The 24,770-nt window shown below is 51.7% G+C and overlaps 1 protein-coding gene across 2 annotated transcripts in view; it reads right to left on the bottom strand.

Annotated features, from left to right (window-relative positions):
- Positions 1–24,770, bottom strand: part of RHBDL3 (rhomboid like 3) — a 55,682-nt gene that overhangs the window by 14,582 nt on the left and 16,330 nt on the right. For both annotated transcript variants that reach the window (XM_024980655.2, XM_024980654.2), the window contains 5 exons: positions 20,087–20,245; positions 15,747–15,971; positions 11,836–11,984; positions 9,887–9,999; positions 3,732–3,832 (listed from right to left, as the gene is read on the bottom strand). In XM_024980655.2, the coding sequence (XP_024836423.1) occupies positions 3,732–3,832; positions 9,887–9,999; positions 11,836–11,984; positions 15,747–15,971; positions 20,087–20,245 (747 nt within the window). The remainder of the gene's footprint in view (positions 1–3,731; positions 3,833–9,886; positions 10,000–11,835; positions 11,985–15,746; positions 15,972–20,086; positions 20,246–24,770) is intronic.

The following is a 24,770-nucleotide window of genomic DNA, read 5'->3' on the forward strand; positions in this document are numbered from 1 at the left end:
CTGCCACATAAACGACATTTTCGCATGCATTTTTTTTCATGTCTTTCTCACAACTACTTTGTGAAGAAAGGATTACCGATGAGAGAACAGAATCCCTAAGGAGTTAAGGAACTCACAGCATAATAGATGGTAATACCAGACCTCAAATCCACATTTCCTGACAGGTGCATGCTCTTTCTCCTTCTGCTCCAGTGAGGTGCTTTATTGGGTATATACACACAGACCAAATATTCATTTTGGAATTAAAGATCAACAGTCTAAATGTATGTGCTCAACCGCTCAGTCATGTCTGACTCTGCAGCCTCATTGACAGTACCCTGCCAGACTCCTCTGTCCATGGGACTCTCCAGGCATGATTACTGGAGCAGGTTGCCATCTCCTACTCCAGGGGACCTTCCCGACCCAGGGATCAAACCCATGTCTCCTGAGTCTCCTGCATTGGCAGGCAGATTGTTTACCACTAGTGCCATCTGGGAAGCCCACTAAGCGTATATACACCACTGTATACAAAATAATCAGCAAGGGCCTGGTGTGCAGCGCAGGGAACTCTACTCAGTATCCTGTAATAACTTACACGGGAAAAGAACTGAAAAAGAATAAGGATATATATAAGTAAATCACTTTGCTGTACACCTGAAACTAATACAACACAGTAAATCAACTATTTGTTACTCAGTTACTCAGTTATGTCCGACTCTTTGTGACCCCATGGACTGCAGCACGCCAGGCTTCACTGTCCTTCACCATCTCCCAGAGCTTGCTGAAACTCATGTCCATTGAGTCAGCGATGCCATCCACCATCTCATCCTCTGTTGTCTCCTCCTCCTCCTGCCTTCTATCTTTCCCAGCATCAGAGTCTTTTCCAAGGAGTCGGCTCTTTGCATCACGTGGCCAAAGTATCAGCGCTTCAGCTTCAGCATCAGTCCTTCCAATGAATATTCAAGGTTGACTTCCTTTACGATTGACTGGTTTGATCTCCTTGCAGTCCAAGGGACTCTCAAGAGTCTTCTCCAGCACCACAGTTTGAAAGCACCAATATAAAATAAAAATAAAGAAAAAAAAAAAAGAACTCTCCTCTTACGTTTGCTAACATTCTGGGGAGAAAAAATATGTCATCTATTAGGCTGAGCCACATCAAACTGCCAAGGTTGAAATGCTTCTGACCCACAGAAATACCAATTTCATTTGGCTTGTCCTAATGCATCTCCGAATCGCTGGGCACAGAGCTAGTTTGGGTAAAGGTAGCCTCTTGATGAAAAGAAACTGACCTTTCTAAGAAGGAAGCGAGTGAAATGAACATTCTTCACTGTCCAATAAATAGCACACAGCTTTTTAAAGGAGGGCTACCAAATGTCACGCTCCAGGGGACCCCAAAGCTCCCCGTTGGCCAGAGAAAGCCATGTCCTTCTGGAAGAGCACTGGGCTCAGCTGCACCACCACTGGCTACTTGCAGAAAGAAGTACAAACTGGAAGAAAACTGCTCTCAAATACCCCCTCCTCAACCCCACGCCCCACCCTGGGCCCTGGGTCTGCTCTCACAGTGGGAACTTCTGAGAACACCAGAGCTACTTCCCAGGTGGCGGCAAGGGGTGGAAACAGGGCATCGTTATGAAGTCCTGCTTGCCTCTCCCTTCTCAGCTGTGCTGGTTCATGTCCTTCCACACAGACACATCCTGGGGGGAACAGCTGGGGGAGGGTGGCATTTCTTCCCCCTGCAGAAAGGAATTGGGGCAGGGGGAGGGGGGAGTGGCGGAAGCAGAATTCAGAGGAAAAGCTGTGTCTGGGGAAAGCGGTGGCGCTGATACAGAACGACCCATTTAAAGGGCCACGTGAGGCGGCCCTGGGCTCCCAGGTGCTCAGCAGACCACGGCACGCACCCTGTGTGTAAACACACTTACTGCCCCCAACCGCCCCCCGCCCCGCCACGCCCTCACATGGGCTTTCCAGCCTCTGCGGCAGCTCTCTTTCTCTCTCAGGGTACAAATGGGACTTTGGTGCAAAAAGAGGGAATCGTGTTGAGGAGCAGGACAGTTGACAGTAGCGGTGATAAAGAAGAAATGGAGGAGAGTCCCCGGTGGTCCAGTGGTTAAGACTCCATGGCAGCGGGCGCGGATTTGATTCCTGGTCCGGGAACCAACAGCCCACATGCCTGGCAGCACGGGCAAAATAAATAAGACGTGGGGGAATTGAGGAACTCTATGAACTGTTGTAACTGAGCATCTGAATATCTGCCACGTGGGTGAAGACAGTGATGGGGGAGGAAAGTGAGAACAAGAGGCTCCCAAAGAGAAATTCCTTTCCTGGACATGGTCCCTGCTCCCCTAACCCCGGGTTCTTCCTTCCCGCCTGCCCCCAGATTCAGTGGGTACCCTCTGCCATGCGTTCAGCCCTATTCCAGGCACTGGGGAAAAGATAGGTAAGACCTGGGCTGTGCCTGTGTGGGGGGCATCAGGCAGAGTGAACCAAGCACTGCCAACGACTCCTCTTTCAGCCTCCAAACTTCAGACTGCTTCCAAAACAAGGAAGCTGTCTTCCTTTGGCCTCCTCTAAGACTATCAGATGGCTTTCAACTTCTTGCCTTGAAGGTCCTGTCTCTACTCTGAGTCCACCCCAGCCTCTTCTGTGAGGGCTCAGGCATGAAGCGAACACTTACAGCAAGTGGTTATTTTCACTGTATCTCATTCGTCCCACCCCATCCCATTTCACAGATGTAGAAACTGAGGCACAAAGCACTGAAGTCATTTGCTCAAGGTCACTCTTCAGGAAGTAGGTGGCTGCCATTCAGATCTAAGCTGAATAACAGCCCCTGCTGTTAGCTAGTTCACTAGATTGCCTTTCAGGAAAAGGGAAGGAAGGACATGAGAAACGGGATGACGGTGTCCAGACACTGTGACGGGCTGGTGGAGGACAGTGGCACTTAAATGGTCGCCAGGAGGTGTGGGCTCAAGACCGTATTTTTGTCACCAATTTGATTATGACTTTGAACAAATCATTTAACCTGTCGGGGCCTTCTTTCCTATTTGAGAATTTTGGTGAGATCATCTCTAAGGTCCCTTTACTTCTTTATTTGTAATTTTATTTATTTTGGCTGTGCTGGGTCTTCACTGCTTCAGGGGCTTTTGTCTGGTTGTGGTGAGCAGAGGTTACTGTGTAGTTGCGGTGTGACAGCTTCTCATTGTGGGGGCTGCAGGGCATGAGGGCTCTGTAGTTGGGGCTCCTGGGCCCTGGAGCACAGGCTCAGTAGTTGTGGCACACGGGCTCAGTTGCTCTGTGACATTTGGGATCTTCCCAGATCAGGGATCAAACCTGTGTCTCCTGCACTGGCAGGCAGATTCTTTACCCACTGAGCCACCAGGGAAGCCCTTAAGGCCCTTTACTTTTACCAAACTATGAGAAACAATGAATTACAATTTTGATGGGTGCTAGTGGTCAAGAATTTTCACTTTTTAAAGCCACCGAGTAGCAGAGTTGGAATAGGGAGACAGGCAAAGCCAGGCTGGAGAAAACTGGAATCATATACAGAAGGGACCCATTGGAAATGGCCCGGCAGAGGGTGAGGAAGTTTCCTTGAATTTGGCTACTGGCCAAGGCCACCTGGGGCTTTCCGAGCCCAGGCTGGAGCACAGAAAAGAATCTAAAACCCAACTCTGGTAGATTAACATCCAGGCCCAGTGATGGCGGGGAAGGGGTGGGGTGGGCCAAGAAAGGACTTCAGGGACAGGGGTGCTCACCATGACGATGTTGGCCAGATGGGCAGAGACGAGCGCATACACCCCTCCAGAGGAGCCCACCACTGGTGCGGTCATGTCAGCCACAGACACTGCCAAGGACCCTGGTACAGAGAGAGACGGAGAATTCAAGGATGCTGGAGTCGCTCCCCACCCCGAGTCCCAGGCGCTGGGATGCTGCAGCCTCAGGGCTGAGACTCCAGAGCGAAAGCTCCATCACCCTGGAGCTTCCTGAAAGATTCATCTACGACCGAAAGGACCATTTGGTTCAAACCTCTCCTTTTACAACTGGGAAGCAAAGTCTCAAGGAGGGAAGTGACTTGTCCACAGTAGAGCTCCAACCCAGACCATCTGCCTGGTGATCTGGCCTCACCGGGTGCTATCTCAGGGTTCTGAGCGATGTCAAGAAAATGGTAGCAGTAGTTTTGCCGAAACTGCCACCCTTATGGGGTGCTGTGTGTCAGACAACTGCCAAACATTTTGTGTGACCCTCAAGCCCACTCGCTGAGGCGGGCGCTAACAGCCTCATCGCAGAGATGAGGAGGCTGAGGCCTCAGTCACCTGGTAGGAATGGCTGGAGCCAGGACATGAGTCCAGGCCTGCCTAACACAAAACTCGTGTACTCTTGGCCTCTCCAGCAGCCACTCCCTAACCTGTCAATCCCCACCCTCTACCCTCACTCTTTCTCAATAGCACCCAGAAACCTGCCATGCATCACCTCCAACTGAGTGAAACTGCAACAGACCAACAGGATCTCTAGAGCTGAGCATCTTTGGAGGAAAAATGTCCTTGAGAAGTTCCAGGGAAGAAAGAAAGATGATGTCATACCCCCTGGGGGAAAGGAATGGTACAGACTCTAGGTCTGGAGGATGAGAAACTTTGGTCCTGGGAGGGAAGCTGGGCAGAGAGGAGATGGGCAATGCATTGTTCTGGTCTCATTTAAGTGTGATCAATGCTTTGGCTTCCAGGGAAGGACACAGGAGACTAAAAATAACTGGGAGTTAGAACTCAGGGCTCAGAGGATGAGAGGTGGCTGGCAGGGTGAGTGTGCAGAAATCACCACTGGAAAATGCCCACAGGCTCCTGAGCCAATTAGTCACTGCCTGGGTGGAGAGAGGAGGGCAAGGCAGAAGGCCAAGTTCTGCAGGCCCTATGGGGGTGGAGGGTCAGCTCCTAAGGAAGAGGCTGGGGCCCGCCTGGGAACCAGGGTACCTGACACCCTGGGCCTGGAGAGGTAGCAGCAATGTCATCTGCCTTCTCCCCCCATCGCTTGCTGCCGCCACCCCAGATCGCTCTCAAGGCTCTGAGCTTATTGTGATCCTACCAGGAAGAGATTCCCCACAACAGGTTCTTCGTCTCCAGGGGGATGTCATCTCTCAAGGAAAACATAAACTGTCATGAACTAAGAACACCCGAGTCCTTCTCCCCTCCCAGGGCAACTATAAATCTTTCCTCTCTCCTTTCATGCTTCCCCTTCGGCTTTAATTAGGTATTGATCTATTGTCAGATAACTTTTTTTTTTTTTAACTGCTGAGCCATGGGGTCAACCCTATATAACAGGAGGGGAAAAAAAAAAATCTCAGGGTGGCCTGCAGGCCAGCAGAGATCTGCATGACAAAGGATTCCCACGCTCCCGGCTGGGGCTGGTGGAGGAGGTTGCATTGCAGGGCTGGGCTCCTCTTAATTACCGTCTGGACAGAGGAAGCTCCCAGGCTGGCCTCTTTCCTCCATGTGAGTCCCTGCAGATGGGCCCAGCTTCTGCTCCTTCGGCCTCACCGGCGGGATCCACCAGGGCAGGGAGGCGGCAGGGTCCAGCCTCCATGCACTGACCTTTCCCTCACCCTATCCAGGGATGGGAGTCCTGACCCCAGGCAGGGCCACAGGTCAGTCTGGATGGTGGCAGGATGGTCGACTGGGGACGAGACTGGCTACTTGTGTGACCTCGGACACAGCCCCTGAATTCTCTGGGCTTCAGTTTTCATATCTGTGAAATGAGGAGGTTAGTTCTAAGGCTGTCCAATGTTTGAGCAGTAAGACTCTCTTTTCAAAGAAACCTGACCTATACCCCTATCCCACAGAGCAGAGGGCAGACAGCTGCTCAGGCTGAATGGGGGTGAGACATGGGGAGTAAAGTTTGCCATTCACTGGAGGGGACCTCCAGGGTTCCTTCCAGATCAGAAATACAATAATAAAAGCCTTGGCCTAAGATCCAGGGTCTGGGGTTTGAATACTGATATAAGAATCTAGAAGGAAATGATCTGGACCCACTTGCCCTCCATTTGTGGCAGAAAGACTTTCCTTAAATGACTGCAAATTAGTCGTGGACTATGGGCTTCCCTGGTGGCTCAGATGGTAAAGAATCTGCCTACAATGCAGGAGGCCTGGGTTCGATCCCTGGGTCAGGAAGATCCCTTGGATAAGGGAATAGCTACTCACTCCAGTATTCCTGCCTGGAGAGAATTCCATGGTTAGAGAAGTCTGGTGGGAGAGAATTCAATGGACAGAGGAGTCTGGCAGGCTACAGTCCATGGGGTCACAAAGAGTCACACTGGACTGCGTGATTAACACTTTCATTTTCAGAGGGACTGGGAGAAGTCAAGTAGAAATGTGGGCTGCTCTGCATATCAACAGAGCAAAGCCATTCCAGGGTAGGAAGCCAGGGCCAGGGAGGATTCCTGACAAACCTATGGGATGCAGTGTGAACCCACGGAGGTCAGGAAGGTAGAAGACAGAGAAGCAAGCCACACCTCTGCACAGCAGCAAACCAGAGGACCAGTGCTACTCAGGGCTGTGAATTTCCACTCCCCGAAACCCTGGGTCCATGCCAGCACAGTGATGAACTGGCGACTTCGCCATAACGCACAGCTGGGATCATTTTAGCCTGGAAAATTTAAAGCAGGTGTCCTCCAGCACCTCCCTTAGTTGCTGCGGCTGCTGCTGCGGCTAAGTCGCTTCAGTCGTGTCCAACTCTGTGCGACCCCAAAGATGGCAGCCCACCAGGCTCCCCCGTCCCTGGGATTCTCCAGGCAAGAACACTGGAGTGGGTTGCCATTTCCTTCTCCAATGTGTGAAAGTGAAAAGTGAAAGTGAAGTCGCTCAGTCATGTCCAACTCTTAGCGACCCCCATGGACTGCAGCCTACCAGGCTCCTCCGCCCTGGGATTTTCCAGGCAAGAGTACTGGAGTGGGTTGCCAATCGCCTTCTCCGCCCTTGGTTGCTAAAGAAAAGCAAATCCAAATAAAAATTGCCAGAACACCTACCTTTAAGCAGTATAACTTTATTTATGTATGTACCCTCTCATTTAGTGCTTGCCATGTGCCAAAGCCTGTGCTAGGCTCTGGGGGGTGCGCCCATGGCTTCTGATCTACAGAATTTATAATCAAATTTGGGCAAAACAGTGAAAAGATCGGGCTATTTTTATTTTTTTGGCCGAACCACATGGCTTACAGGATCTAAGTTCTCTGAGCAGGGATTCAACCCATGTCCCCTGCATTTGAAGCTGAGAGTCCTAACCACTGGATTGCCAAGGAAGTCCCAAGACTGGATGTTAAAGTATTTAAATTCAGCCCTATAATCATTAGCAGAAGTGAGATACATCTTGGCTTCAAGCATTGGCTAGAAGCACAGGTTTGGGGAAGTTTCTACTACAGTTCTAGGATTTCTTGGCTGAGCAAACAGGGTGATTCCACTTCTTTGAACTGCCTATAAAATGGGGGTGTCAGTAGCCACTTCAGACGAATGTGATGAGATAATACACGTGAACCCTTTATCACATGCCTGGACCATCAGACATGCTGAGCAGAGATTAGTTATAATTGTTACAAAATGCGATGGCCTTGGATTTGGAATATTTTCATTGGGCAGGAATTAAAGAGCAGGGCTTAATGTCTATGAAGACTGCCCCGCCTTGGAGGACTTCCCTGGTGGTCCAGTGGTTGAGACTTCGCCTTCCAATGCAGGGGGTGTGGGTTCGATCCCTGGTCTGGGAGCTAAGATCCCATATGCCTCACGACCAAAAAACCAAAACCCAAAACAGAAGCAATATTGTAACAAATTCAGTGAAGACTTTAAAAATGGCCCACATCAAAAAATCTTTAACATGAAAACAATGACCTCCCTTGGTTTCCAATAAATTCCATGCATGAAGGATAAGTCTTGCCTCTGGTTCTCATAACACTAAGGTCATGTTAGAGCATAGCCTTTGGGGTCAGACAGCCTGATCGGAGCCCAGCTCCACCACTTATGACTGTATCTTCTTAGGCAAGTCACTTTCCTTCTCCAAGCCTTGACTTCTGTATCTGTAACAGGTGAAGGGTAATAGTACCTGCCTCAGGAGGTTGTTGCGGGGATTAAATACAGCCTGCACAGGACACGCACTTGGCTATCTGGTCAGAGCCTGACTGTCTGAACCGGCACCCCCTCTCTGAAGAGCGATGCACACACAGAGCCGAGGAGGAGGAAAGGGTGCAGGCGGATCAATCAGCTCAATCCTGGAGATCAATGGCGTGACATGTGGTGACCAGAATGCCCTCTGCTCTGAATCAATGACTCAAATAGGACAGTGCACGTCGTTTGCTTTGCAGTACAGACCCACACCCTCAGGTTCAGCTGGCAAGCCCCCTTCTGCCTGTACACCAACCCCTTCTGCACTGGTGTCCCTGGGAAGTAATATCTGCACTGTTTCCCCGCTGGGCATCATCTGGTTTGGACGAGACCTGAGTCATCTTGAATCTGTGTTGTCTTCTAGGTTACTCCGGCACGCCCACTTAATTGACTACTAACTGCAAGTGTTACGAGCACTTCCCTGTTCCTCGCCATTAACCATCTGGGTCTCTGAGTAGGTATGGAAAACGTGGCTCTGAATCCCCACATGCCGACGCTCACGGGTGTGTGGGTGACTGAGGAAGTCTGGCGCACGGAGACGCTCCTCAGACCTTTGTTCAAGGATGCAGAAGGTGCTGGATTCTGGGAGAAGAGAGGCTGGTGTGGGCGCTGTCCAAGGTGGCCAAGTTTTCAACCTCAGCCCAGGAGTGAAGGAGAACAGCGCTGGGCCAACCTCCCAGGCTGAGGCTTTACAAACTAGCAGACCAGCCTCTCCTGGGATGGACGGGTGGACGGGCGGGGTGGGAGCCTTCCCTCTTTGATTCCGGAAGCCCTCCCACTCACTCCCGGGGTCCCTGCCTGCCCTCTGTTTACAAGGCCGACGCTGCCCTGCTCTCCTGATGACAGCTTTAATGCCACTCAGAAAGGATTAAGATCTTACTTAAACACACACGCAAAGCTCCCTTGGGCACCGCTGTCAAGGTGAAGAGCTGAAGCAGCAAACCTTGTAAAGAAAAAAAGCCAGCAATAAAGTTGGAGACATCACCAGGGAGATTCCTCTGTTCAGAAGCACAGTTGGTGCAGACTCCTGCAGAAATCTCCTCCGCTCTCCCCACCTTGCCCCGGTCCACCTCCCCTCCCACCGGGGCGGGGGCCCAGGAGCTGCGACACTGTCCTCAAGGCCACAGTGATTACACGCATCACCTGCCACGTGGGCTGAGTCAGCCAGGGCCCAGACTCCTCCAGCTGGCACAAGTGCTCACGACTTCTTGGGCCAGACTATCTCCTGCTTGCAGTGGGTCAATCAAGGGCCAGCCCAGGCAGAGGCAAGACTACCCTTCGGGTACAGGTGCCCCACCACCACCCCCGGGATCTCACTACGCTTGCTTTATTTCATTCTTCACCTCGCCCCGCCCTCCTCACATCCTGCACGCATATCTCCCTTTTCGTTGTTCAGTCGCTAAGTTGTGTCCGACTCTCTGTGGCAGATCTCATTAGTTCCCTCTTAAAGCTTAACAGGCGCCAAGAGAAGGTAAGGAATTTCCCCAAGTTCACACGGCTACGACACGGCAGTGAGAGACTGAAACCTCGGTCAGTCTGCCGGCTCCAAATCACACCCCTCCCCCCGCTTTGCCGTCACACGCCTCCCCCTCTGGGTGGCATCCCCGTCCGGTCTCCCTGGGGAGGTGGGGAGAGGTACCCGGAGGAGAACCCTAGCAGTCGGGAGCCTGGGTGATGAGCGTCCGCTGGAAGCCTGGGGCCTGCCTGATGGCACAGGGTCTCATCAGCCGCCCTGGGGAGGTTCACCCCTATGGACTCTGGGCCCACCTGCCTACCTGCCACGACACCGGCCACATAGACAAGCCCAATGCGGGTTGCTCCATGCACCATCTCCAGAGGCACCCCCACCAGGAGCTGGAGCACCACGTTGAGTCCCAGGTGTTCTATCCTGTACAGAGAGACCACAGTCATTCAGTCAGCATGTCAAGAGGCTGGGCATCCAGAAGTGGACCAGACCCTACGGCTGGGAGCTCCCTGGTGGCCTAGTAGCGAAGAATCCGCCTGTCAATGCAGGGGACATGGGTTTGATCCCTGGTCTGGGAAGATCCCCACATGCTGCCAGGCAGCTAAGCTCGTGTCATAACTACTGAAGCCTGTGCTCCCAAAGTCCACACTCCGTCACAAGAGAAGCCACTGTAATGAGAAGTCCACATGAAGCAATGAGGACCCAGTGCAACAATAAATAAATACTTAAAAAAAAACAACTTAGTAAGTCAAAGTTATTCCCCCAGTTCCTGTTGTGTCCACATCTTGGCTCATGAGGATACCCAAGCATGAAGGGCCTCCCCCACTCTCCTCCTCAGCCCTGAAGTTGAAGCTGAGACATAGCAGGCCAGGCTGCCATCCCCTTAGGCTCAGAGTAGAGACATTCATCAGTGACCACCAGAGAAGTCTCTTCACCCCAAAGCAGCCTCCCCAGCAGGTGCAGCCAGCTGGGGGAGGCTCTCTGGCCCCTTTAGAAGCTCAGCAGGAGCAGAGGTTCACAGTGGAGCTTCCTCGTGGCCACTGTGGGTCATTCTCCCAAGGAAAGAACCATGAGGGCCCGGGTGATCTTCTTCCCATTGGCATCCCCACTGCCTGAGGGACAGGCACCCTCAGGGCTTTTCCACGCTTTCTCTCCACTTCTCTAGAGTCTGTAGAAGACACTGCAGAGGTCTGGGGTCCGGGGATTCTGACTTTCCAACTCCACACTTCCACTACGTAAAAACTCTCCAGCCAAGATCGTGCATTCAAGAGACTTGGACCTGGGTGGTCACCTGGCCAGCTAGGAGGTCCTTATCATGGGGTAAAATGCATCCCTGAGAACTGGTGGCACTCCAGGTCCCAAAAGAGGTCACATGGCTATGTAAACAGAAACTCTAATATTTCCAGAGTTCCTCCAGAAGACTCATGTCACCATATAGGTAGACCTCCTTTCAACAAATCAGTGCTTTATTTCAACTTATAGGAGCTCTCACACATAGTTTATGGACAATGAACCTGGTGGTTGACCACATTTCCCTCTTTGCTTTGGCCACCAGGAAGCTCAGAATAAATCTATAACCTACTTACAGCAAAGATATAGAATCACATGCTGTGTATGCTGATCTCACTTTGCTTTCTCTTTCCCATACACTCTTTTTTTTAACTGTACAATTTATATATATATATATATATATATATAATAAATATATAATTTTATTTATTTTTGGCTGCACTGGTCCTCATTGCTTTGCACAGGCTTTCTCTATTTTCAGCAAGTGGGAGCTACTCTCCGTTGAGGTGCGCAGGCTTCTCATTGCAGTAGCTTCTCTTGCGGCAAAGCACAGGCTCTGGGCACATGGGCTTCAGTACCTGCAGCACACAGGGCTCAGTAGCTGTGGTGCACGGGCTTAGCTGCTCCATGGCATGTGGAATCTTCGCCACCAGAGATCAAACTCCCTGCACTGGCAGGTGGATTCATACCCACTGCGCCCCTAGGGAAGTCCCCTAAACCGTATAGTTTTAATGGCCTGGCATGCACAAACATCACCACCACCAACTGTAAAACATTTTCATCTCCCATATACTCCAAATAATTTACACATACCGGTTTGGTATTAGATAAGTTTTAAGAAGCCATCTCAAATCCTGTGTCCAGGTAGACAAAAATAAACTAAAAAAAAATAAAATTTCAATCCAGGCTCTCTGGACCAGTTATTTTTCTGCAGGGATTGTTGATAGAGTGAAGGACACCAATACTCACCCCGCATGCATGAATATGTATGTCAGGTAACGCCAAGCCTGTGCTCGGAGCTGTGGATGGTAAACCAGTGGGTTCTTCAGGTACCGTGGGTGGGTCACCTGCAGTACAAACTGGCCCAGCGACACCCCATTGTAAAGGAAAAAGGCAACCTGGAGGAGAGCAGAGAGTACAGAGAGGCCGTTACTAGGCAGGAAACTGCCCGGAAGCCCTCCTGAGCTTATTATCATGCGGAATCCCTAGGGAAGTTGCCATCTGTCCTTCTCTCACACCCCGGTGACCAGCACCCAAGCTAGCTCTCTACCACCTCTCACTCCACTTCTGTTCATTGTGTGTTCACGGTTCACAAAATGGTCTCAAGGTCTCTGCCCACATTTCCTCGGTGCTAAGCAGAAAGGGTTTGGAGGATTTTAAACTTTAATTCCAGTAATAACTCACATACCCACTTGGGGTTGAGGCAATGCCATATAAGTTGATTTCCAAAAAAAAACACACAAAACTGTGGCAAAAGCCAAGTAACATAAAATTTACCATCTTAACCATTTTAAGTGTAGAGTTCAGGGGTGTTAAATACATTCATAATGGGCAACCATCACCACTATCCATTCACAGAATTCTTTCCATCTTGTACAAGTGATGAAAGCAACTCTATATCCATGAAACATTAATTTCCATTCCCTGCCCCCCAGCCCCTGGCAACCACCATTCCGCTTTCTGTCTCTACGAACGCGACTACTCCAGGGACTGTGTGGAAGTGGAATCACACAGCATTTGTCTTTTGTGACTGGTTTATTTCGCTCAGCATAATGTCATCAAGATACATCCACGTTGTAACATGTGTCAAAATCTCCTTCCCAATATTCCACTGGATGTAGCTACCAAATTTTGTTTATCCATTCATCTGTTGATGGATCTCGGGTTGCGCTCACCTTTTAGCTACTGTGAACAATGCTGCGGTGAACATGGATATATAGATATCTGAGTCCCTGCTTTCAATTCTCTTGGGTATACACTCAGAAGTGGAGTTGCACGATCGTGTGATAATTCTGGTTTAATTTTCTGAGGAACTGACATACTGTTTCCCACAATGGCTATACCACTTTACATTCCCACCGACAGTACACAAGGATTTCAATTGCTCTGAATTCTCATCAACACCTCACATAAGAATTTGTGAAGATGACTGAAGCATACTTGTTTAAGCCCGAAAAGGGTGTTTATTTTAACTATTTCTCCCTGGAACTCTCTCTACGATGCATAATTCATGTCCCTAGGTTCTTAATTTTAAGGATGCCTCAGGTATTGATCTGGGCTATAGGAGCAATGTCTTCTCCAGCAACTGATGGGGGTTTCGCTCCTGTACTAAATGATCCCAAATTCTTGTTTCTTTGTGACTCAGGTTTGCTTGTACATTTTCTCTTGTCCTCTCTTGCCATGCCTGGGGTGTCAGCAAGTTGTTAACCAGTTACCACAACCAGGTTCTTACTTCCTCTTGTTGGCAGGGAGGAGGCCCTCTTCCAGTAGCTTCCCATTATGCTCACTGTTACGGAATCAGAAAGTTAGGTTACTGGAACAGGATATAAAACAAAAGGCTTGGGCTTTGGTATAAGGACTCTGAAACAGTTACTTCATCATTTTCCAGTTTCTTCTAGATTGGTGATTTGAGTTTACACAGCTGAGGTTTTGGAAAATCAGAAACCAATCTGGACAAAAGATCCAGCTCCTCTGGATAACCTTGGGCAAATTATTTTAATTCACTGGTCGTCCATTTCTCTGGGGCTTCACAGGTGGCACAGTGGTAAAGGATCCCCCTGTAATGCAGGACATGTGGGTTTGATCCCTGGGTTGGGAAAATCCCCTGAAGTAGGAAATGGCAACCCACTCCAGTATTCTTGCCTGGAAAATTCCATGGATAGAGGAGGCTGGCAGGCTACAGTCCATGGGGTTGCAAAGAGTCAGACTGAGCACACACGTGGTTTTCCCATTTGGAAATGGGAATACTCATGTCTACATTTCCATGGTGATTGTGAGGCTTAAAAATGATAAACTATAAAATGTTTTTTTAAAGGTGGGCTTCCCACCAGGGGCTTCCCGGGTGGTCCAATGGTTAAGAATCCACCATGCAATGGAGGGGACCTGGTTCAACCCCTGGTTGGGGAATTAAGATCCCACACGCTGTGGGCATCTAAGCCTGTGCACTGCAACTGAGACCCGATCTCTCTCTGCATGCTCAGTCGTGCCCAACTCTTTGTGACCCCATGGACTGTAGCCTGCCAGGCTCCTCTGTCCGTGGGATTCAGCATGGATTCCCCAAGCTAGAATGAGATTCTCCAAGCTAGAATACTACTGTGGGTTGCCATTTCCTACTCCAGGGGAGCTTTCTGTTCAGGGAGCGAACCCACGTCTCATGTTTCCTGCACAGGCAGGCAGGTTCTTTACCACTAGTGCTACCTGGGAAGCCCTAAGACCCGACGTGGTCAAAATAAATAATTTTTTTTTTTTAAAGATAAAGTACACGAAGAGCCAGCCCTGTGAGCAGCATCAGCTGAGGGAAGGCAGCTGTAATTAGCTTGGGGTTAAGCCCTCCTGGGCTAAGCCTGGGAATGGCTCAGGGCTCCCAGCAGCTGGACTCCCTGGGAGCCGAATCTGTTCACCTAACACCATGCATGCGGGTGGCCTGGCAGCAAACACAGCTTGCAAGCCAACTCGTTATTATTGGTCCTCAAATAGAAGTTAATAAATAGACCAACACAGTAAGCGCTTGGAGAACAAGTCCAAGAATATCTCGGAAAAATCGCAACTTCAACATGTACTTGGAGGAAGCCAGAACAACAAACCGAGGAGCTCTGGTCTGCAGTCCAGATATTCTGATTAAAGAAAGGAAGAAGCAGGACGCCATGAGGCTTAATGATCCTGCAGTTTGATTCAGCAGGAATTTTATATGAACGTACGCAGGGGCGGTAATTAGGCCCCTAGCTCTGGAAGAGAAACGGTGGAGATTATAAAATGCCAAAAGGAAGCCAAGCATCCGTTTGAGAGCCCGCGCTGGGGATGGGGGTGGGCCGCAAGTTCTGGGGCTGAAGAGCCGGAAGCATTCAGAGTCCCTCATACAGGAGTGCTGATTCAGAAAGTGGTACTTTGGATCATGTTGCATAAGATGAGACTTTTAGAATTACAATAGGTAAGGATGATTCCCTAAGGGGAGAATGTTCCTGCAAAATATGTGAAGCCCACATTTACCTGTTCATAAACACTCCTTCCCATACGTATTGATATAATGCTTTTGTGCTCAGAAAGCACCACCAGCAATTCTCTGGCTCTAAACAGAGGAGTCGCGTGGGAGAAGGAGGGCAAGTCTGGTTATTCCCACTTTCCAGGTGGAAGATGGAGGCCGGGGGGAACAAATGACCCATCCACGAGGCTCACTCCACTCACTCTGGGAGGAACTAACAGAAGTTGCTTTAATGAGTTTGCTTGGTGAAATGCCCCCAATCAAAGACCTTCTGACACTGTTCGTGTTGCCATTGATTTGGGCGGGGGGGAGGGTCATACAGGAGTTTTGCTGCAGTGCATGTGACTTCAAGTCATGATCTTTGTAATACCTCTGTGGCCGAGGGGTTATAACAACACCTGCATGCCCTGTACCAGGGCCTAACCTGCCGTGACAACTGCTATTTGATCCTCAACCATCACCTTTCGGTGGTGAAGGTGCTGCCCCTCCCCTTGTGATCTCAGATATCCTCCTGCAACTTCCCTGGTGGTTCCAATTGCTAGGATTCTATGCTTCCACTGCATGGGGTGTGGGTTCAATCCCTGGCTGGGGAACTAAGATCCCACATGTCACACGGTGCAGGGAAAAAAAAAATTATATCTTTTTGACCCTCCAGCAGCCCCTTCGCCACCCCCATCCTTGCCTCTAGCAGTGTGACCGTGATCATGAACCAGGGCGGGGGGCAGCAGGTATAACTGTCGTAGTACCACTTCCGGTCAATTTCCCGGGGCAGGGTCTCGTAGGCCACGTGACGGATGAGTCGCTGGGAGAGGTTCAGCCCCTTCTCCTCCAGCAGGGCCTTGCTGCAGAGCCTGCGGTTCCCCTGCAGGATGGCCTGGCGAAAACTGTTGGACCGCTTGTTGCTCATCTACATGGGAACAGGGGAGGGGAGGGGGTCAGAACCGGGGTCTCAGGGGAGCCCCATCCCATTTCCCAGCCAGCCAGTTCCTTAGACCGCCCAGGCCTGAGGCCACCTTCCTCTTTCTTCTGTAATAGTTTGCAAGGAGTTAAATGTAAGTTAACAAGCAATATTCACCAAGCTCTTCTGTGTCAGGGGCTGTTCTAAGCACATCACAGCTCAGCTCATTTGATGCATCTAGTCTACCTGCTAGATAAAGACCATGAATATCCCCATCCCACCAGATGACGAGCCCAAAGCGTAGAGTTCTAAGAATCCATCAAGTCCAAACCCAGCAAGGCTCCAGAGCCTGGATTCATATCCACGATATCTCCTCCCACCCACCAGCCTGTCATCCCTCACAATTTCCTGAGCAACTATTAAGCATCAGGTGTTGCCAGACACTGGAATACAGAGGTGTCGAAGGCCGATAAGTGAAAGTGAAGAAAGTGTGAAGGTGTTAGTCACTCAGTCGTGTCCAACTTTTTGGGACTGCATGAACTGGAACCCACCAGGTTCCTCTGTCCATGGAATTCTCCAGGCAAAAATACTGGAGTAGGTAGCCATTCCCTTCTCCAGGGGATCTTCCCAACCAGGGATGGAACCCAGATCTCCTGCACTGCAGGCAGATTCTTTACTGTCTGAGCCACCTAAGTAACCAGCAATCATGGTTCACAGTGAAGCTTGCTGTGGGAACACACAGGAGGGAGGCCCAACCTGGTCCCAAGGTGGTCATGGAGGACTTCCTGGGAGGAGGTGGCATGAGTGAGAACTACAGGACAAGTAGGAGTCTGCATCCCTGGCCCCTAGAGCCAGAACCCAAAGCTGTGCTTGTGGAAGGTCATCAGTCCTGAAGGACCCCAAGGGAACTGTGATACTCGAGGACCCCAGGCCAGGGCCTCTCCCCCACAGAGCTCTGGCAACCTGACTCCCAGAGGCAGACCTGCTGATTTTCAGCCTCCAGAGGCCTCTGCTACCTCCCACACACTCTCCCCGACCACACTCTAGACCCTCCATACAGGGAAATATTCTAGAGACACAGCTCTCCCAACCAGAGTCCACAGTGCTGCCCAGGGGCTGCCCCACGGTCACTGAGTAAGGATTATCAATGCATTTCTGGGACTGCGGGCCCAGAAGTGGACATCAGGCTAAACCCGAAGGCAGGAGTCCAGACAGGGATGCAAAGGGGAGCCAGCCGGATAAAGGCATAGGGGTTTGAAGCCCTGTTGGGGGCAGAGAGCTGGGGAAGATCTGGGTTCAGACCAGGCCAGGACGAATGAGTCTCCATCAGCAGTTCCCATCCCCTCTCCTGGGTTCTGCACACACCTGCAAAATCTGGCTGAAGCCTTCCCCCTCTAGCAGGCCTTCCCGGATGAACCCCTTCCAATGATTCCTTATTCCCATCCCCTCCATGCCTGCAAAGCTTCGGCCTGGTTCTCAGTGGCTTGGCAGCTCTATAAATTTAGGCAGGGCTTAGGGCTCTGCATTCGCTGCAAGCCCAAGACAAGATCATGTGATCCGATTAGTGTATAGCCATCCTCTCCCCCAATCTCGAGGTGTGTACATGCACTCACAAACACACAGTTGCAAGACTCATGGGGGGAGGCGCTCAGCATGAGTATGGGAGAAGCAGTGTGTGTGCGCACACACACACTCACCATTGACCTTTGCCCTGATGTGCCTAGAACTGTGCTAGGCACAGCAGCGGCCATGGTCTCCAGCCTCACGGAGCTTATAGGAGAGACAGAGGTGTAATCAGCAGCAAAAGATGATGTCTCCTTTGTTATCTGGTGCACTGTGTTATCCCCGTGATATAAAGGTGGAGATGGGAGCTTGGAGAGTAATTTTCCTTGGAAAGTAATTTTCTCAAGGACCCATAGTTAGTAAATCATGGAGTCAGGATTCAGATTCAGATCTGCCTGACTCTGGGGCCTATGCTGGCCCATATGGTGCTTTCATGCCAGTTAGATAAGGAAGCCTCTTCTTCCAGGTGGATGCACCCTTTCCAGGCCTTGCTGAACAAAGCCCAGGGCAGATTTCAGTCATTCGTCTCTCTGCCTGGCATCCTTATACAGTCCACAACCTGTAGACCCATACATGACAACCCTGACCACTCAGCTGTAATGCAATGTGGTCTGTGTTAGAAGAGAGGCTTGCGCAAAGCACTGGAGGGCTCAGGATAAGGTTAGTTCATTCTGCCTGGGTGGACGTGGGAAAAGGCTCACAAAAGATGCCGAGGAGTTAACCTGGAAGAACATTAAGAGGCAACAAAAACTTTCAAACATTTCATCTTATTTAATCCTTGCCACCATCCTGAAGAGGCTTCCCCAGGTGGCTCGGTGGTAAAGAGCGTGCCTGCCAATGCAGGAGATACAGGTTTGACCCCTGAGTCAAGAAGATCAACCAGAGAAGGAAATGGCAACCCACTCCAGTATTCTTGCCTGGGGAATCCCATGGACAGAGAAGCCTGGCGGGCTACAGTCCATGGAGTCGCAAAGAGTCGGACGTGACTTAGTGACTAAACACCACCACCACTCTGAAGAAGGTGTACTTTGGCTTCATTTTACACATGGGCTCAGAGAATCTTTCCCACTGAGTGGCAAAGGCAGCGCATTAAGCAGGACCCAGGTCCGCCTGACTCCAGCCCCCGAGCTCTCTGCCCTTCCCAGATCCTCCCTCCCCGTGAGCCCCTTCTTAGTCCCACCTCCAGGGCAGCCTTGTTCACAGGAATCCAGGCTCTGGTTGGCCACTCCAGCTCAGAACTTGAACAGAGAAATCTTGATGGCAACAAGCAACCTGCTGTTGCGAATTCACGCAGATTTCCTGAACCCCCAGCTGGACAGAAGCCACTCACTGGCTCTGCCATGCCCTCGCTCTGCCCCGGGCTGAGCAGAGCACGCGTCAAACATGCTAGTGCTGGGGCTGTGGAGGAGCCACGAGCTCGAACCTGTGGCCTGATCTTTGCTGGCGCTGCTGGGTTCCCAGCCACACAACTCACCTCCATGACCCATCCCGTGAATCCCAACTTCCCTGCTTAATTGAGCTCTGCCTCCCACCCTCTAAAAGGTCTGCTCCCTGGGTCCAATCTGAACAGCAGATTACTTCATCCCTAAAAGCCTCACAGCTGCTCGCTGCCATCTGTTAATCTCTGGATGAAGGCAGGTCCTCAGTTAAGAGGCAATTAAAACACCACCAAAGCCTTCGCATCAGAGAACGGACTTGGCACGATGGCAAGTCCTGGCTCCCCCATCACTGACGCCTGTGAATTCCAGGAGCCTGGATGTTCAAGAACTGACTGTTCACACCAGTCATTTAGTTAATGGGCGACGAGAAGAGAGGCGACTCTTCCATTCCACCAAGAGGGAACCGCGTGGAATCTCCCAGCCTTGTGTTCATCCCGCTAGTTCATGCGGCTTCTGCTCACATCCCATTCACCCACGGTGGGTTGCTTCCTGCTCAACCCCACTGAACCCCATTCCAGTCCTGCCACTGTAGCCCCGAAACATCACAGCAGTACCCAGTAAGGAGGATGTCCTGACTCCAAGACACCAGACCACCGAGCAGGATGCGTGGGCCTCCTGTCTCCAGCCCCTCCGATCACCCAGGACCACTGCCAGCAGGTCTGAAGAGCTTCAGCCTTCACCACATGCCCCATTGCTCCTGAAAGGCCTGGCCCGATCCTCCCAACATCCACTCCCCAGCTCTTCTCCTGCCAACCATGACTTCCCACTTCCGGCCCTTCATTTCTATGGAAGTGACTCTCCTCTGAGCCCCCAGGGTGGGCACTGATCAGTTTGAGTCAATCAGCACATCCCACTGACCCAATCTAGGCCAATGGAAGGAAGGAAATCCCAGGCCTCATGTGGGAGCTCCCATAAAAAGAGCTCCTCTCCTCTCCTCTCCTTTGGGGTGAGGTCTGAGGGTGTGAGGGCTGGAACAGCTGCAGCCACTTTGCTGCTGCCATAGTCCTGGAGTTTTTCAATGATGAAGACGCACCAATCCCAGTAATTAATTATCCAAAAGGGCCCTCTAAGCCACGCCCCCAAACAGGCCACTCCCAGTGGTGAGGGACCCAGAGTGCTCACCAGGTTGACAAAATCCTGATAGCATATCTGCCCGTTGGCATGGCTGTCGGCGAGAGCCAGGAGTACCTCCCTCTTGTGCGGGTCCAGCTTGGAACTGTGGCTGTCCAGGAGGCTCCGGAACTTGCCTGTACTGATGAAGCCTGTGTTTCCAGGGTCAAACTGAGGGAGAAGCACACACAGCAGCGGGGTCAGTGGGGCTCCGTCCCTCCACCTGCAGGCCCCAGGCGCTCCATCACTGCCACCACTCGTGGCTTTCATCCTCAGCCCTCTGCTGACAGAGGACCAGACGGCATCTGGACTGCTCCCAAGGCCCCCAGGGGAAACATCCAAATAGGGCAGACAACCATTAACAACCCTAGAAGGCCCTGGAGACCTCTGAGATCGCCCAATCCAACCAGCTGGTGCACAGAAAAGGGGAATGGAGGCTCAGAGAGGTGACTCTCTGCCCTACTTCTGACCCAGGACAAGTGGGAAGTGGGAATGAAAAGGTGATGAGTGGAGGAAGAAATCTGGACCCTGGGCTGGAGGGGCTGAGTGGGTGAAGGCAAGAGGCCCCGGGCAGTGGGGAACACAGCCTGCCAGCCCCTCTCCCATGCCCAGGCCACATGCACCCCACACCCTACACACAAGGCTCCCCAAAGACCCCGTGCTCTGAACGTCTGGTTGCTGCCCTTTGGCCCCTCATCTCCCTGGGAGACTCGGATTCACCCTTCCAACTCCTCAGATGTCCCATGTCCAGCCAGCCTTCCCCCAACACACGATCTGCTTCCCTGGAATCTCCAACAGCCCTCCAGCCTCCACCCCACTATCTATTTTCAACTCCTCTCTGGACACTGGTTCCTTGAAGGTTGGCATCACAACTTATCCCTGGGGCTCAGCACAGAGGCTGGCATAGTTTGACACCCACTGAAGATCTGTTGGGTGAATAAGTGGATGTTTGGGTGAAAAGATGGGCAGTCATTTTCCAAGGAACGGCTCAGGGGTTCCATTAGAAAAGGGACTGGGACCTCCCTGGCAGACCAGTGGTTTAAGACTCTGTGCTTACACTGCAGGGGTTGCAGCTTCAATCCCTGGTAGGGGAACTAATATCCCGCGTGCCACTCAGAGTGGCCAAAAGAGAAGAAAAGGAAAAGAAAAGGGGCTTATTCATTTCCCCCAGAGAGGCCCGTGACCTTCAGGTCCCCCTTTCACTGCCCCATCTCTTTCCCCACAGAACGCACCCAGTGTCCCCAGTCAGCGCACACTAACTGGCTTTACAGACACCCAGAGCAGTTCCTGATCACAAACTGCCTCCCCACATGAACTCACTGCACTTGGAGATGCTTCTGCGGGCTGCTTCGATTTTAACAGGCAAATAGGAACTTCACTGCTGGTCCAGTGGCTAAGACTGTGCTCCCAATACAGGGGGCCCCAGGTTCAATCCCTGACCAGGGAACTAGATGCTACAGGCTGCAACTAAAGAACCCACAGAATGCAACTTAGACCCAGCAGAGCCAAATAAATAAAATATATAAATTTTTTAAAAAGGCATTTAAAAAATGAGCGAACAGACATTTCGGACATCTGCATGTGCACGACAGGGAGCCGGGAAAATCAAGCCCACTTTTCTGCCTTTCCTGGATAAGGTCAGTGAAGACTATTTTTGGAAAGGTTGATTCTGTGTGCAGCCTCTCTAAGACAGCCCAGGAGATATGACTCCTTCAATCCTCCCCAGAACTCAGTGAGAGGGGACATCTCGAAGGAGGCCTATTGAAAAGTCTGCACTTGTTCCCCACCCTCCACCCAAAAAAACAGATTTCAGGAATGACACTTCTTTGGGTCCCAACAAGGAGTATTGCAGGAAATTCACCTCCACCCTGCTCCAGAAAGATCTCTAGGAGCAAAAACACCTACTATTTGCTGAGTGTTTTTATGGGGCTAAATACCATTCCAAGCACCTCATATATATGACTTATTTAACCTCCTACCACAACCTTACGAGTATGTCATATAATTATCTTCATATTGAAACCAGAGGGAAGGGGGCAGGGCACAGCCTTTAAGAGAACGACATAGCCAAACGACATGACATAAACTTATTAGAACTAAATGACCGCGAGGTGGCCGATGAGTCGACGTCCACTAGACCTTGGGCCTCAGTATATACTCACTGTAACACATCAGCAAGCTAAGTCACACACCCACAGGCACCATGACAGCTCCAAGGCTGACTATCAAAGACTGAAAAGCGGACAGTGGCCCAGTTCCTGGAAATCTCCACCCCTTCCCCCAAATAGCTGGACTAATCCTCCCACGCATTAGCCTGTGAAATTAGCTAGCCCATAAAAAGTAACCCCACCCCATTTCGATGCCACTCTCGCCTTCTGAGATGGCCCACACTCTGTGGACTGTGTTTTTCTCTAAATAAATCCACTTCTTACCTATCAGCTGGTCTCTCACTGAATTCTTTCTGTGATGAGACATCAAGAGCCTGAGCTTCATTAAGTCCTGAAACCAGGTGTGCGATCTCAGTTAAAAGCCTGGGTCGGTTTGAGTCCAGGGACGTGGGTTCAAGTCCTGGGACATGGGTTCGAGTCCCAGTCCGAGTTACATGGTTTCAGTCTCACAGATGAGGAAGTGAAGACTCAGGAAGATGAGCGCAGAGAGGTTAAGTGACAGGCCTGCGAGCCACGGAGCCAAAGACCCCAGAATTCCAGGCCCGAACAGCCCGGCCCTACCATCACCACCGGCTGCCGCTGCCCGTCAGCCTTCAGAGCCTGCTCTGCTGCTCAGAAGCCAAATGTAAGCATCAAAGAGGTGAGCGCAAAGCCCGGAAAGGAGGGGCTCCAGGAGCCTCCAGGGTCCACTCTAAACAGATTTTTAAAGCAGGAAAGCGCTCACACAGCAACAGCTCTGATCTCCTTACAGCTCAGACGGGAAATGATGCCTGTGGTGACCAAGTGGCAGCGGCAGCAGCTGGGTGGGGGTCTCCCGCTCTGCCTGGGCCCCTACCCCTCCGGCAACAGGGACTCACCAGCCTGGCCCTGCCTGGTTCCCTGTGACCCTCGTCCTGGGTGGGCTGATGGGGGTTGGGCGGCGGGGGGGGGGGGTGGGTTCCAAGTAGAGGGTGTTCAGAAGCAGCCCTGAATCCTGGAAACATTCACCCTTCCCCGCCCCTCCCCTGGTGAGCACCACAGGGAGCGTCTCCTGCATCAGCCTGGGGTGGGGGGAAGATAATCCCTCCCCGGGGGGCCCATCCAAGGCTCTCCCGAGGGATGGGGTGAAGGGGCTGGGATCAGGCAAGGGCCCCTCTCCTTCATTCCGGCTCCAGACAAAGAACCACCTGCTCCCCTGGTCTCCTTCCCCCGCCCCCCCACAACCCAGGGCTCCCTGCTGTTGCCCTAGTGACAGGGGCTGCCCTGGGGCTCCTGCCCCAGCTCCCAACCCCGCCCCGCCGTGTCTGCCCCCAGCATGTTACAGAGAAGGAGCTGGAAGCTGGCCGAGCTTCCCCTTCTCTGCCAAAACTCTACCTTTCATGCCAGGGCCAGACAGGCCAGACAATGCGAGGTCATGGCTACCCTAATAATGAGGCCTCAGGGATGAAGGAGGGTGACTGGGGGGAGGCAGAAGAAGGGAGGGGGCCAGCTGCCTGAGCCCCACAGGAATGGACACAGGACACCTTCCAACCACCACCCCTGACACCTCGGAAGAGGGCAAGAGCACAGGCTGACAGAGGGCATGGATGGGGCAGGGGGAGCCAGGGAACAAAGGGAGCGAGTGAGGGGAAGACAGAAACACACACAGAGAGAGGACTCGCGCAGAAGGTGGAGAGAGGTAGGCACCACTGCCCGGGAGGATGCTGAGAGCTTCTAAAGAAGGCTGCAACGAACAAGGCAAAATCCCATTCTTGCCTCGGCCATGGAGCAGTTTGCGTAATTTCGGGTAATGATCTCGACCCATAATTGCCTCGGCCTCACTTATCAAGCAGAGCGAGCCTCTCCGCAGGGTGCAGTGGGCTGAAGCAAACGCAGGGCTGGGCTCTCCAGGGTCCAGGGTCGGCCGGACTCAGTGTCCAGTTCCACTTGCCTCATTCAAAGGAAGGGAGAGCAGCCGTGTTACGGAGGCTTGGCCGACCCTCCTGGACACGACTCCCACCCTGGGCCTCCTCAAGGGCAGCGATGGGGACAGGATCATACGAGCACAGTGGTTTGGAGCTTTGGGAGAGACAAACCCTATGCATGTAGTTTCTGGGACTTCCTCGGTGGTCCAGTGAATATGACTCCGCGCAGCCAATGCAAGGGGCGGGGATTCCTGAACGGGAAACTAAGAGCCCACAGAACGCATGGCCAAAAACAAACACCCCAACAAACGAATGCAATTTCATTTCCTCATCAATAATGTACCGAATGGGGCTCCCTGGTGGCTCAGTGGTAAAGAATCAGCCTGCCAATGCAGGAGAGGCAGGTTCAAACCGGGGGTTGGGAAGATCCCCTGGAGGAGGAAATGGCAACCCACTCCAGTATTCTTGCCTCATTCAAATTCTGGGAAATCCCATGGACAGAGGAGCGTGAAGGGCTACGGTCCATGCGGTCACGAAAGAGTCAGACACGACAGAGTGACTGAGCACACACGCAATGTACCGAAGGCCCCGAAACTGCGGGTCCTGGGTGCTCCAAGCCCAGATTCATCCACTTTGGGTGGGGCG

The sequence above is a fragment of the Bos taurus genome, chromosome 19 (assembly GCF_002263795.3).
Source record: "Bos taurus isolate L1 Dominette 01449 registration number 42190680 breed Hereford chromosome 19, ARS-UCD2.0, whole genome shotgun sequence".
Classification (NCBI taxonomy): domain Eukaryota; kingdom Metazoa; phylum Chordata; class Mammalia; order Artiodactyla; family Bovidae; genus Bos; species Bos taurus.